A 14,957-nucleotide genomic window follows, 5' to 3' on the forward strand; every position below is an offset into this window, starting at 1 on the left:
CCCCCGTTCATGCTCTGTCTCTCTCTGTCCCAAAAATAAATAAACGTTGAAAAAAAAATTAAAAAAAAAAAAAAAAAGCTATGCTCTGACAAATAGCACTTGTTCATTTTTTGTGTATTTTTAAATATCTTTTGTATAAATTCTTAAAAATATAATAGCTGATTCAGAAACGATGCATATTTTTTTAACTTCTGATTTATATTTTCAGGATACCATCCAGAAGAGTTCTACAGCTTAAACATCTTTAACAGTTTATGATTTTGCTTGTTTCCTTACTTCTTATCATCACCAGGTTACCCTAGTTTTTAAAGTGACTAGACATTGCTCATTTGAAACTCCCTGAAATGACAGTTCATCACTAAATATAGGAACTTAAAATTGCTTTGATATTGTCCTAGAAATAAACTTTGTACTTTAACCATTAAATCCTAGAGCACCTTGTGTTCACGGGGTTTTGGTTTGGGCCTTGTTTCCTATCCCTAAAGGACAACAGCCGTCCTTTCATACTTTAGAACAGGTTATCTTGTGTGCAGAGCACAGAATCCAGGTCTGTGTTGCCTAACTTTTTTAGTACTATGTATTACTTGTTGCGGAGCTTAGCTCAAAGCATTTACTCTCTCTCCATATGAATGTTTCTCAGTCTGAAAATTTGGAAGAAGAGTTTTTAGATCAATTATTTTTAAAAACTGTAGTGAAATAAGCTGTGCATTTAACCTAGTAGTTAGTGTGTATTATTATTATTTTTTTGGTGGGCAGAAGGAAGATATGAAAGCTGTTAGCTAACAGTAAGGTTTGAGGAATTCCAATGTAGTTTTGAAAAGAATTAAAAACACATCAGTTTTTGTTAATTTAAGCAATATATCCTGGCTGATTTTGATATCTTCCTAAATAACTGCATTTTCATTTAAGTAGATTACCTTTGAATTAAATTCTCCTGTTAACGTGAGGAGGCATGTGATTTAAAATAAGAGAAAACAAAGCTATTTTCATATTTGGGAAATGGGGAGAAGAGAGGAGACATCATGTAACCTTGTAAATGAATGTGAAAACTATTAGCCTAATAACTTAAAAAAACAAATGGCTAGTTCCCCTGTCTCATGAAAGGAATCCTCACCCTCCATCTCAATTTCGTAAAAGAAAATTGCCATTTTCTTATTGTCAGAATGAATAGTCACTCTAAGAAAACTACTTGAGAACTGGGTTTTAAAAGATTCATCAACATACAATCTCTTTTGGCAGAAGATACTTACAAATTCTGTAGTTTAAGCCTAGTTTAAAAAAAATAAAATTATATTGATAAATGGTCAGATTTATGTAATATTGGATTTTACTTGAGATAACAAAATTTAGCATTTTTAACTTAAAGAGTTTTTATTAAAATTTAAAAAAATGAATTTAAGAATAAATGCATCTGTGTTGTGGGCATTTCAGTTTTTAGTTTTGAGTGTATGGTTTGTATATTTTTAAATAAAAGAGACCCTAAAATCATGCTGAGTTTGGTTAAGTGTTTTTAAAAATACCTATTTAATTACAGAGCATTATTACAGTAACATATATATCATATATATCTGGTAAAATGTGAGTCCAGTGTGGTAGCTCCTGAAATGTACTTTCCTATTTTTAACACTTGAGATATTTGCCATATATATATATATTTAGGTATTTACATGTACCAGCAATTTCATTGAAGGAACTTCAGAGCACTATAATAATATTGAACCCTTAGTTCATTTACAATTCTCTCATTGAAATTCCCCCCAAATACTAAGTTCTGCTCAAAGTCTTGTCTGCTTTATGGCAAAATAAAGTAATCAAATTGCTAAGATTATGAGTCCAGTTTCTTTACACCTGAGAGAAATTTGTTTTATGGAATATAATATTTATTAAATCAGGAGCTGTCTGAATTTTATGTAAAGTTCCTTTTTGCTTTTTTCAAAATATATTAGAGATAATTGGAGTACTTTTCCAATAATTTATTGGGAAACTTGCAATACACAGAAAGTGGCTTATAAAATCTAGCATGCTCTCTGAATGTCTATCCTTGAAATCCAAATAGGATATTTGGGGTGGGGTCATTATAACTTTTGTTCTTCTCAGCTTCTCCTGGAAAAAATCATCACCACTCCCAGCTTGATTTGTTTCATTTAATTCTTGCCACATACACTTCTTAGGTCCTTCAGTGTTTTATATTGAAGAAGTCAGTGTTGAGGTTTTTCTGTTCATTTAGATTATTGGAGCATTCTGATCTGTGCTTAGTACTGAACTGTTTATTGGACCCATGCTATGTAATAACTAAAGCATATGAAATTTACTACATTTTGTATTGATTTAATATTAATGTTAATCTAAAATCTTTTGGTGCAGTGTGTCACATCTGTTTTGTATTCCTCTGTTTAAAAGAAGTGGCAGTGTGGTATTTGGAGGAATATTTATTATCTGAGTGTTTTTCTTTGCAACAGTTTCCCTCAGTCTACTGAGAATTATACCTTCCAAGAGACAGTGAATCACCCAGAAAATTCTCAGGTACCAAGTTGCTAAAGGCCACAGTTAATTGGAATTTGTATTTACCACTTCAGTCTCCTTTACTTAATAGTGGTAATTTTGGAGCCTTCTTGAAATGATAGAAAATAAATCTGTGGTGAAATTTTTAAAAATATTCTTTTCCCTTAATAATAGGTCCACCCTGCACTTCATGGATGCTCTAGGTTTTTTTAGGAAAAACAAAACAAAACAAAACTTTGTTAGACTGTTGATTTGTGTTTGAAACCAGATTTTCCATGACTAGTGTCTGAATATTCTTATACTGTGATGGTGCTTCCTAACCTCTTTTGGGGTTGTGGATTTCTTTAAGTAATCAGTGAAAACTATAATCCCTTTTCCTAGAAAAAATGGATAAGCCCAAATATTTTGTATACAGTTTTTATTAATCCTGTTTTTCCTTGCCTAGAAGACCAAGGGCCCCAGGTAAGGAAGTACCACTATGATGAAACTGAAAAATCCCTTCTAGTATGTTGGTTTTAACATCCTCTTATGCCACACTAAGAGTTTTCTTCACTTCAAGCTTTATTTGACATTACATTTTCTCCTTGATCATTACATAGTAGAAGATAAGCAGAATCTAACTCTTATATTGAAGAAAAAGCACAATTACCTTTTCATTTTAAAGTCCATCTCTGAAATCATAGAACATATTTGACCTTCTCCATGCTTTAGGTTCTGTTAGACACAGAAAACAAAACCCATTTTACCTTTTGATTGGAAGTGAAGGCATTGAAAGAGAGAAATGTGCTCCTATGGATCCATTATTTAAGAAAATGGTTCTTCTTTAAAAAGATATTATTACATGTATTGTTTAGTACAAAAATATGGGTTTTCATTTTAATGAGGGGTTGTAAAGCTATTCAGAAGTTATTTGTGCTTCTTTCTGCTGGTTAAGAGCTCATTCTTGGGTTTCAAGCAGATTAGGGTTCAAATCCACCTCAGTAGTTTACCTTCCAAATGACCTTGGGCATATTACTTATCTGTTAAAGCAAATTTTGTAATACACACTCATTTACCTCCTTTTGTATCCCGAGGGTAGTATTGATGAGGAACAGGATAAACAGCCTTGCTTTTCAATTGCAGCGTGTTCATTTTTCCTATTATGAAATTTAGGACAGTAGACTTGGTTGCAAAAAAATATAAATCTTCATATTCCCCAAAATAATCTTCAAATCTTGGTGGTTTTTAATTGTTGTCAAAGTTTGGTCAAGAGTTCTTGAAACACAAGGGGTAACAAACTAACTTTTTCACACTTTTCTTTATCAGTGTTCAGCTCTTAAAAGGGGGCAATATTTAAAAGGTATCCACTAAACTTGTCTTATAATTGAAGTAAATATTGAGGAACAGAGAAGGGAAGAAGTTTCTAATAGTGGATTAAAAATTAAGTGCTAATATGTTTCCGCTTTTGAGTCTTAATGCCTAGATGGCACGGCAGAGAGGTATAGGTCTTGTAAATTCTAAGGGTAGATGATGTTTCTTTGCGTGTTTTGTCATAAAAAAATGCCTCTAATTTTAAAAATGTTCAATGAACTGTAGTGATGTCAACCACCATAAACAGGTCAGTTGCAGAAGAGTGGTGTATGAAGTATTTGGAGGCAAAGAAGAAAGGAAGAGGATGATGTATGGGATGCTTTGATTAAATAGATGCTGAAATGAAATAGTTTGACCAACTGCCTGAGGTCAAAGGCTTCAAGTTTACTGAAGGATGATTTTAGATTCTCCTGAAAAGAAGTGGGATAATATCCCATCTGATCCCCTTCCTGTTCACATTGTGGTTGTTCATTATAATTGAGTAATAATAATGGAAGTGTCTATGGCAGTGGTTTTTGTATATATCCACATATGTACATATCCACACACATGTGTATGTGCTTTCCATGATGCTTTAGAATGGTTAACTCAGTTGGGAGTCATTAAGTGTCAGTCAACAGCGGATTATAAAGAGAATTTCAGTGTATTCTGGAAATTTGAAGTTGGCATCAGGGGAGAGTATCCATTGTGTTTTTCTATAATCTATTTGATTACTATGGACAGGAAACAACTGAATGAATTCATTATGTATTTAAACCTGTGTATTTCTGGGGCACCTGGGTGACTCAGTTAAGCATCTAACTCTTGCTTTTTGACTCAGCTCACCATCTCATGGTTTGTGGATTCGAGCCCTGCATTGGGCTCTGCGTTGACAGCTTGGCACCTGCTTTGGATTCTCTCTTCCCCTTCTCTCTGCCTTTCCCCTGCTCGCTCACTCTCTCTCTGTCTCTCTCTCTCTCTCTCAAAAAATAAATAAACCTAAAAAATAATAAACCTCTGTATTTCCTCTGTGTAGAACACAAACATTACTTGATCACTTTATGTTTATGAAAAATTAAATGCTATAGGTACCACTGAAATAAAAAGAGAACAGGTGTTTTGGTTTTTTTTTTTTTTCTTATAATACCCAGTCTTATTCATTTATTTTCTTCGACCAGGCAGAAAGTTTGGAAAATTATATTCCCCCTTTTGTTTCTTCTCAGTATCGTCAGTGAAGCAGGGGCATCAATCTACAGTGTCAGCCCTGAAGCTAACAAAGAGATGCCGGGGCTGGACCCTAATTTGAGAAGTGCAGGTAAGAAACTATGAACCATCACAAAAGCATGTGATTGTGATACTTTGGACTTATGTTTTAAGCAAGCAAAATATTTATCCAAAATCATTTAGAAGATATATACGTAAGAATTGGCATGTTAGGAAGAAAGTGGTTGATTAGGATAATTAGAATTATGGAACAGAAGAGGAAGAATACTAGAAATTAGCCCAAAATGCCCTTAGTAAAATTAAATGCTTGAAAGTTAATAATAAAATTAATAAGATACTCTAAGATCTCATATTATTACTATAAAATATTATTTATTATAGCTTTTTATTGGCAAAATTAATATATTAACCTAAATATATTTATATTGCAAATTAAACACGCATAGTTTATTGCTAAATATTTGTCAGATGACCAGTTTCTCTTGTCTTGCTAATGCGGTTTCATTTAATGTTTAAAACAGCCTGCTTTGAGTTTAGTCACATTAAGTTGCTTTGGTTTCTGTTTTGTGGAATAGTTAAAATCTTGTGTGTGAAGAAATTAAGATAGTTTGATATGTCCTGTGAAAATAATTTGTATTATAAGGAAAATGTTAACTCTGGTCAGAACGTTTTTCTGTGTAATAGCTGGAAATTTAGACGTTGTTAGAAAGGGACTTTTGAAAAAAATTTTAACTTAAAATTTCATTGGCTATTCTTCAAGTTTCATTGGCTATTCTTGAAATATGTACCTGGAGATACATATTTGAAATTTTTTGCATTAATCTGAGGCTAAAAGCCTACTTACATCCAAAAGAGCTTGTAGTTTCCCTTTGATTGTTTGCTCCATGATACAGTCCCCTGTCTAACATGGTCATCTTCTCAAACTCAGATCCCAGCTCAAAATTTTGATCCTTCTGTGAAACTTTTCCCTGTCACAGCAGTTCAGTGTGGGCTTTGTCTCCTTGCCATGTGCTCGGTCAGAGGAGGAGATATAGTAATCATATTGGGAACTGCTAATAATTGCCTTAGTCTCATAGTTGCCCTTTGAGACATTTATTATTCCCACTTTACAGATGAGGAAACCAAGGCTTAAAGAGGCCACATAACGAATAAGTATATATATATGTACTTCTATAATAAAAGGATACTTTTCTTTCTTAAATAATAAAATTCAAAACCTTCCAAGTTGGTGGCACTGAAAGATAATCTTCTAACAGAACGTTTGAGAGAAATATCTTCTGGGGGGTGGCAGTCTCTCAGACCTCCCACTGCTACGGGGGCTGCTGTTTCCTCTTCACCACTGGCCTACGTGGGTAATTGTCACAGTGTTGTGGGTGAGACAGGATTACAACATCCCAACAAGACTCTCTGAAAATAGGAGATAATAAAAAGAGGAATCATTACATGGTCCTACTTACTCAGATTCCAAAGGCTGGCTGTGTCTTCAGTGTGTGATTCACCACAGGTATGCCTTCCTTCTGTGATTCAGCTTGCTCTCGTATGACAGTGACTATGTTTGATCCATATCAACTGAAAAAATCTACCTAGACGTATTGAGTCTTCCAGGAGTGGTCCTGAAGGCAAATACTGAAAGAAGCTCGGAGTCTCCATTCTTGGTTTTCTAGGGCCGCCACCTTTTCAATTCCTGATTTCTGACCAGAGGTCCTTCTCTTTCCTAGTGACTGATGCCAGGGATGACTTTATACTTCATTTGAGACCTGTGCTACCTATGGGTGTGGGTTTTACTTTTTAACCCTCTGTAAGTTTACTCTGTCTGAACGTAACAGAACCTTAACATTCATACAGTGTTAAACATAACGTAAGATGACCTTCCGATCACTACATCTTCTGACCTGTTTGTCAGCCTATTGAAAGCAGAGGTTATCCTTATATGTGCTTATAGTCTCCCATAATAAGTTCATCATACATGAGAGGCATTTCAACTGGATAGATAGAATAGTAGGTAGGTGATATTAAAATGTTTATTACAGATTTCTGACTTAAAAAAGAAGATTGAGTATACCTGTTATTCCTTTACTCCTTTCTGAACTCCCACCAAAATGACAGTAACATGACAGAAAGAAGGCAGAAACTCAGGACAAGGAGGATGGAGAGGAAAGAACAGCAACAATCATTTTGAAGCTAGTAAGCAGATGACTGAATAAGAAGTAAGGTAGCCAACTTGAGAGAGTTGAATACTAAGAGAGCATGTAGAAAACAGAGAACTAACCTGAAGTGGTCATGGAACCCTTATAGGTTCAGGAAATTCACCAGGTTACCTTTAGAAGTATCTTGTGAGGGCAGTGGGTGGATCTAAAGTAAGAGGATTGATTGAAAGTTTTGTTTAAAGGGCAATTAGACCAAGTTAAACCCAGCAATTCCACTCCTAGGTGTATACTCAAAGTTGAAAACAAGGACTCAAACAAAATACTTGTACACTGTGCTTATAGCAGCACTATTCACAATAGCCTGAAGCTGGGAACAACCCAAAGTCCATCTGTGGCTGAATGGATAAACAAAATGTGGTATATCCATACAATGGGATATTATTTTTAGCCATAGAAAAGAAGTACTGACATGTGCCACAACATGGATGAACCTTGGAAACATGCTGAGTAGAAGAAGCCAACACGAAATGCCACATATTGTATGGTTGCATTTATATGAAATGTACAAAATAGGCTGAGCTATAAAAGCAGAAAGCTGATTGGTTGTCATCGGGCACTGAGAAGAAGGGCAAATGAAGAGGGACTGCTTAATGGGTACAGGGTTTTCTTTGGGGGGCGTTGAAACTCTTTTGGAACTTGATAGAGGTGGTGGTTTGTACAACAGTGTAAGTATAATAAATGCCACTGAATTGTACTCATTGGTTAATTTTATGTTACATAATTTCACTTCAATTAAAAAAAAAAGACCTTCCATTCCACACAGTTAAGTGATTGTTCTTTCACCTTTGCAGAAGACCGGAGATTTGTTTCTCTGGAGAGGGCTAAACAGAAAGTCTGTATACTGGAGGACACAGGTTATACATGAGAGTTGGGATACCTACTGAAGAAGGGATTAAATAATTACTTACATGCTGATGTAGAGATCTTGGAGAGCACTAAGCCCTCCATGCAGGAGATAGGGGAATTCTGACACCTAGACAAGAGAAAATACCTAAAGAACTGAGATCAGAGGTACAAACAGAAATGGGCCAGATCACCATATAATGAAGCCCACAGCTGATAAACTTCACATTTAGGCAAAGCGCTTAGAGGCAGCTTTTTGGTACCCTCTTCCTGATGGACAGTCAAGGGTCACCTGTCATTTAAGGAAACTTACACTGTTAAAGATAGATGGTGGGGGGGGGGAGGGGACAGTACAGAGTCCACTTGGGTGAAATAAAGACTTTAGAAAAAGAAGAAAAACTTTTACATCCTTAGAGAAATGAAATATATTTCATTCATTTAAATAAACTTTACATAAAATAAAATTCACCCTTTTTAGGTGAATTTTTGAATTTGTCTATGCATTTTGAAAAGCTTAAACTAGTCGGGTAACCACAACCACTGACACCACAATCAAGATAAAGAATATTTTTATCAGGTCAACAGATTTGTCAGCTTCTTGTTCAGAAATGTAGTTATTAATTAGGGGATCAAGATCATTAATAAGCTTTATAATGAAAAAAATTCTTATTTGGAGTTGTTGAATGAAAAAAGACAGCACTGGGAAATTTTACTTACCTTCCTCTGTTGCTGTCTGATGGCAAGGGGAAATTTAAAATGAGGTGAGTGTTGGACTTTAGAAATAAAAATTTCCACTTTGATATTCTTAGATAACAGAATATGTCATATTTTTAGATAACAGAATAAGGCAAATTATTTTAAATCTCACTAACCTTTAGATCATGACCTGAACCAAAATCAAGAATTGGATACTCAACCAACCAAGCCACCCAGGCACCCCCAGAATAAGGCAGATTTAGGAGAATACAGTTATTACTGTCTTTTAAGCAGGAAGTTTATTTGCTTTAGAAGCTTTAAGATTCTAGATATTTCATAGAACTGAAGACCAAAACCCATACCTTTTTATCCTTCAGATAGAAGGCATATTATGAAGGAGAGGGAAACAGTGCTTTCAAGGGTGCTACATACAGTGGTGCAGGTTGTACACTGTACATCCTGCCTAACCACATGCCGAAGCTCTGGTTGCTTACCTTTAGCACTCAGTCTGTGCTCCCTGCCCCTCTTTTTGGTGTAACTAACAGAATTTTTCCCTCTAATGCTTAATTTTGTCTCAGTAGCAGTTGAGTTGTCTCCCTTTACACATCGAGTTACATTTTTCCCATTTAACAAGTTACCATATATTAAAGACTAAATTCCTATGTATCCTTTTTGTCATCTTTTCATTGGTCTGTCTAATGTGCCACAATGCAAGAAGCTCTCAATTACTGTGGCTTATGACGTGATTTGCTTTAATCTTCTTTTAATGGCACTTTTCTTTTTTTAATGTTTTTTTTAATTTATTTTTGAGAGAGAGCGCATGCGCGCGCACACACACACACACACACACACACACACACACACACACCAGACGCGCGTGCGCAGGAGGGGCAGAGAGAGAGAGAGAGAGAGAGAGAGAGAGAGAGAGACAGACACACACACACACACACACACACACACACACACACACACACACAGAATTGGAAGCAGGCTCCAGGCTCCGAGCTGTCAGCACAGAGACTGATGCACGGCTTGAACTCAGAACTACGAGATCATGACCTGAGCTGAAGTCGGATGCTTAACCAACTGAGCCACCAAGATGCCCCTTAATGGTGCTTTTCTTATGCATTTCTTTTTTTCCATATAAATTAGAGCCATTTAATTAATATTTTTAAATCTCTAGAATATAAAGTGAACTTCTTTCTGTTAAATTGGCACTTTTATCTACATTCTGTACACTTAAAAAAATTTTTTTAACATTTATTTATTATTGAGAGACAGAGACACACAGAGCATGAGCAGGGGAGGGGCAGAGAGAGGGGAAGACACAGAAGCAGGCTCCAGGCTCTGAGCTGTCAGACACAGAGCCCAATGTGGGGCTCAAACTCACAAACCGTGAGTCAATGTTGGATGTTTAACCGACTGAGTCATCCAGGGGCCCCTGTACACTTTATTTTTATTACTCGCAGGCGATATACAACACAGTAAATGGATTGTCCTCCGTGGTATTTTCTTATTGGTTGTTGATGGCATATGGTACTGCTTAGTTATTGTCTGGGTGTCTTTTAAAACCAGCCAGTTGAAATGTTGCTAGTTTTGATATTTTTTCAGTTGACTTGCTTGGGTTTTCTAGGTAGTCAGTCATCATCTGCAAATCGTCGTCATCATCATCATCTAGTTTCTATCTCTTCAGTAATTATACCTTCCTTTTCTTGTTCAGTTGCGTTGACTAGAATTTCCTGAACAATGGTGAATAGTAACAGTGATATGGAGATATATTGACATCATGTGGGCAAAATGGTATTTGGCATATGTTTGGATATACTACATTTAAAAAAATATAGGGGTGCCTGGGTGGCTCAGTTGATTAAGCATCTGACTTGATTTCAGCTCAGGTCATGATCCCATGATTCATGAGTTCAAGCCCCACGTCGGGCTCTGCTCTGGCAGGGCAAAGCCTGCTTAGGATTCTCTCTCTCTCTCCCTCTCTCTCTTTTCCTCCCCCACTTGTGCTTTCTCTCTCTCTCTCAAAATAAATAAATAAACCTAAAAAAAAATAAAAATACATAACCACTTCATTGACATATAACTTACACAGCCTCAAATTTGCCCTTTTAAAGTGGATAAGTCAGTATGTTTTAGTACAGTCAGAATTGTGCGGCCATCACCTCTATCTAACTGTAGAACAGTTTCATCCCAAATAGAAACCCAGCACCCATTAGCAACAGTCCCCCTTGCCCTCTTCCCCCCAGCCTCTGATAAATACGAATCTACTTTCTGTCTGTATGGATTTGCCTATTGCCAACATTTCATATAAATGGAATCATTACAACATGTGGTCTTTTGTACATGGCTTCTTCCACTTTAGCATAATATTTTCAAGGTTCATTCACGCTGTAGCATGTATCAGCACTTCATTCCTTCCCATTGCCAAATAACTTTCCATTGTATGAGTATATCACATTTTGTTCATTCGTTCATCTGTTGATAGATATTTGGGTTGCTTTCACTTTTTTGGCTGTTATAAATGATGCTGCTATGAACATTCATGAATAACATTTTATGTAGACATATGTTTTCACTTTTCTTGAGTGTATACCACCTACGAGTAAAAATTGGGGGACATATGGTAACTCTGTGTTAAACATTTTCTAGAATTTTGTTTTCTATCTACTGCTATGCTTTCCTCCCTGTTTATTCTCTGTCTCTTTCACTATGTCAACCTTTTCTTCTCTATCTCACAGTGTGAATGTGCCCCCAACCTTTGGGCCATGACTCTTCCTTTCTCTTCATTCTCTTTATCAGCACTCTATATAATTCCCTTTGCCTGAGCTACCTATCTGTCTCTTACCTTCAGGAATCTGTTGTCAGCCTGATCATTCTCAACCTACGGGTAGGCATTACTGTTAATTAAATAACTTCTTTCTTGTGTACCCTGACAGCACTATCTTCTCTTGAAAGCCTGGACATACAACTTTCCAGTGCTACTTCAAACAATGTTTAAGTTACCTCCTTCAAGAACAATGAACATCCTTCAAATGAACAATGGTCATTTTCCTCTTGTCTCCCATCTCTCCCATGCTTGGGTTTTTATGCTCTGTAGAGTGAGTAGCATCTGAAAGCAAAACACCAATTCTGGAAATATTAGGATCTATGTAGAGGTTGTGTATTGGGGACACTGTAATTCCAGAGGCTCTTAGGACGTACTGGAGAACTGTCATGTCCAGTTTATTGTTGCTGCATTTAGCAATATCAGGATGAACAGAGGAGATGCTAGCAGTGAACCAGTTAGGGAGGAACCAGGTCGAAAATAAGTTAAAACCCTTTTGTGTATTGAAAAACTTTTTAAAATATGGAAATCTGCTCACACTTAACAACTTATACAACTGTCTAACCAGTTTCTAAGTATAGATTTTCATAATGTGGGTTTTCCTGAAGGGGTAGATTTGAGAGATTTACTTATTTAATGTCTTTTTTTTTTTTTTTTTATTTCTAATATTGCCTTCCTGCAATGAATGTTCTGATGCCTGTATTTTTTCACTTGGTTCACTGTTGTGGGTTCTTGTTTGTTTGTTTTTTGTTTTAAATCTGAAAGTATTTTGACTATGTATGTGTTTGAAAATCATCTTATTGGCTAGAATAAAGGAATGCTGCTTGCTTTCAGAGACTATGAGATGTTTCCCTGGTGGCATCTATTCTTACTGTGTAATTATACGTGTGATTACTGGGGGGAGGCATTTCCCCTGTAACCTGCAGGGCTTGCACTCATTATTAACCTGTTGTGAGGTTTGAAAAGAAAGTGTACGTGAAGGCCTTGGAGTTCCCATCTCTTTGGTGGGGAAATAGGCAGATTATATGACACCAGCTTATCGCTGTCTGCTAGCTTTGTAAGCTGCCATTGTCACTGTATGTTAGAAGTAATAATAAAGATATGAAAAAGACTTGAGTGACCATGCAGTGAACTTGATGCTCAGAGTAGGTCTTATCTCTGGTGAAGAGATGGTACAAATCAGTGACAAGAGAACATGATAGTCCCTTGCATGAGGTGGCTTCTGTTGCCAGACCTTGAACAGTTTAACACAAGAACAGGCATGGGATCTCCTCTGATGGCCTTCATGTTTTCACTAACTGAGTTTGTATTTCATCCAACCGTCTGTGTAAGTAGATGACACTGACTAGCTTTCTTGAATTTAGAAGAAAGCTGTTTGTAGGTAAGGACCCAATGTAACTATATTACTGGGGAAAAGAAAAAAAAAAGAGCTGTCTTTGTAGGCATCCTTAGTATTCATATTACATTTCTTTTCTCCAGCTAAATCTATCTTTTAATCTAAATTAGATATGAAATTTTGTTAACATTTTGTAAAAAAAAAAAAAAAAAAAAAAAAAAAAAGACAATAAATGATGACCAAGTATAAAACCATGACAACAGATAAAGGAATGTTTGAAGCTAACTCAAATCTCTTGAACATGGATTGTGATGTTCAAGAAAGGGTTGTGATTTAGAACTGTGAATGTGTTAAGAGTCAAGCATTTGAGACTCGGATCACAGTCAAACTTGCAATTGTATTTAAGGCAGTACAAGTGTGTTCAACAAGCAACTGACGTGGTCTCTGGTTGCAGTAAAATATGATTCCGTCAGTTACTCATCATTATCAGGATCTTGTCCTAGTAACATATTTGATGTGCAAATGTATGTCATAATCAGGATTATTTAAAAGTAAAACAAATATATATATACTTGTTTGTTAAAGCGTGAGGTGCCCTACTATGCGGTGTTCAAAGAATGAACAGATAATTGTGTACGCATAGTAACTGTTTTCTGTGGTTTTCCAAATGTATAACCCTTTCAACCTGTTTGTGCTCAGAAATGCCTAGGGATTCTGGTAACAAAATTAATCCTGAAATTTTGCCTTTACTTTTTTTGTGTGAAAAAAAGAAAAAGATATTTCGAAACTTAAATTGCTGGTCTTCTTGTGTGGGAGAAGAGGGAAGGAATTAAATACTTGCATTATGAGGAAGTAACATATGTAATTATCTGGATACTGCTTTTCACATTAAGCCATACTTATTTTCTGTTTTTTCAGTTTCCATAGCAAGGCGTGTACAAGACCCATTAGCTGAGCTGGTGAAAATTGAGCCGAAGCACATTGGAGTTGGAATGTACCAGGTAAAGCAGTGTGGGTCATTTACTTTATGAAACCCATCAATAGTATGCAAACTTGGCACCGTAATTAGGTGTCAGTGGAAATAGATTCCCACTTCCAAAGGTTTTACAGTTTATGGGAAGGTAGTTAGGAGTTATGTTATTAGGGAAGGAGGGAACTTTTTTTCTGGTGTTTATGGTTTGGATCAAGATTTAGAATTGACTGTAGTCCGATTTAAAGATTATTAAAACATTAGCTCCAACTAGTAACTTAATCCAGAGAGTCTCTCCTTTTACCATTATTATAAAAAAGGAGAGGATATGAAGCAAGGTGAATATGTTGGCTCTTTGTGTAAACCAGTATGAAATATTGATCTTTATTGATCTTTGAGGAAGAAGCCTTTGGTACTTACTGTGCCTTCTTTCTTTTTTCTGTTCCTATTTGATTATTATAATTAATTTTTGGCCATTACCCAGGATGAGCTAAAGCTTTTCAATTGTTACTGTGTAGCAGTCGTGGTAGTGGTGCTTCTTGTTGTTACTGTATTTTCAGTTCTTGAGGTCGTATGTGTTCATTGGGCAATCAAGGCCGACACTAAATCTTCGCAAAGTGAATCCATGGTAGCTTATCTTTAGAAACCTTGAGTTGAATTATTTTTCTCTTCAATGCAAGTCTTTTCTAAACCTGAAATCAGTGTTATCTTCTGTGTAATTGCCATGGGAGCTGAATGATACGTTCTATACTTTTCTCTAAGGAAATGTATTAGAGCACGGAATCTGTGACCACTAGAAATGGAAGAGATTTTAGAAATTATTTGACAGAAAAGGAAGCTGTGCCCTACAGTAGTTAAGATTTTTATTCAGAATCACACATTGGCAAAGCCTGAACTAATATACTAGACTTAACTGGGAGTTTTCCCATTTTATTGACTGGGCCAGCTAGGTGCCCTCTGGGAGTATTCCCATTTTTCTTTTCTTTTCTTTTCTTTTCTTTTCTTTTCTTTTCTTTTCTT

At 35.9% G+C, this 14,957-nt stretch overlaps 1 protein-coding gene across 5 annotated transcripts in view; it reads left to right on the forward strand.

Moving 5' to 3' along the window:
* Nucleotides 1-14,957, forward strand: part of SRBD1 (S1 RNA binding domain 1) — a 221,423-nt gene that overhangs the window by 98,017 nt on the left and 108,449 nt on the right. For all 5 annotated transcript variants that reach the window (XR_005784228.1, XM_040453849.1, XM_040453850.1 and 2 more), the window contains exons 15-16: nt 5,055-5,146; nt 13,886-13,968. Coding sequence is in view for 4 of the 5 variants with exons in the window: in XM_040453849.1 (XP_040309783.1) it covers nt 5,055-5,146; nt 13,886-13,968 (175 nt within the window). In the remaining variant the exon portion in view is untranslated. The remainder of the gene's footprint in view (nt 1-5,054; nt 5,147-13,885; nt 13,969-14,957) is intronic.

This window comes from Herpailurus yagouaroundi, unplaced genomic scaffold, assembly GCF_014898765.1.
Source record: "Herpailurus yagouaroundi ecotype Mexico unplaced genomic scaffold, PumYag 210, whole genome shotgun sequence".
NCBI lineage: Eukaryota > Metazoa > Chordata > Mammalia > Carnivora > Felidae > Herpailurus > Herpailurus yagouaroundi.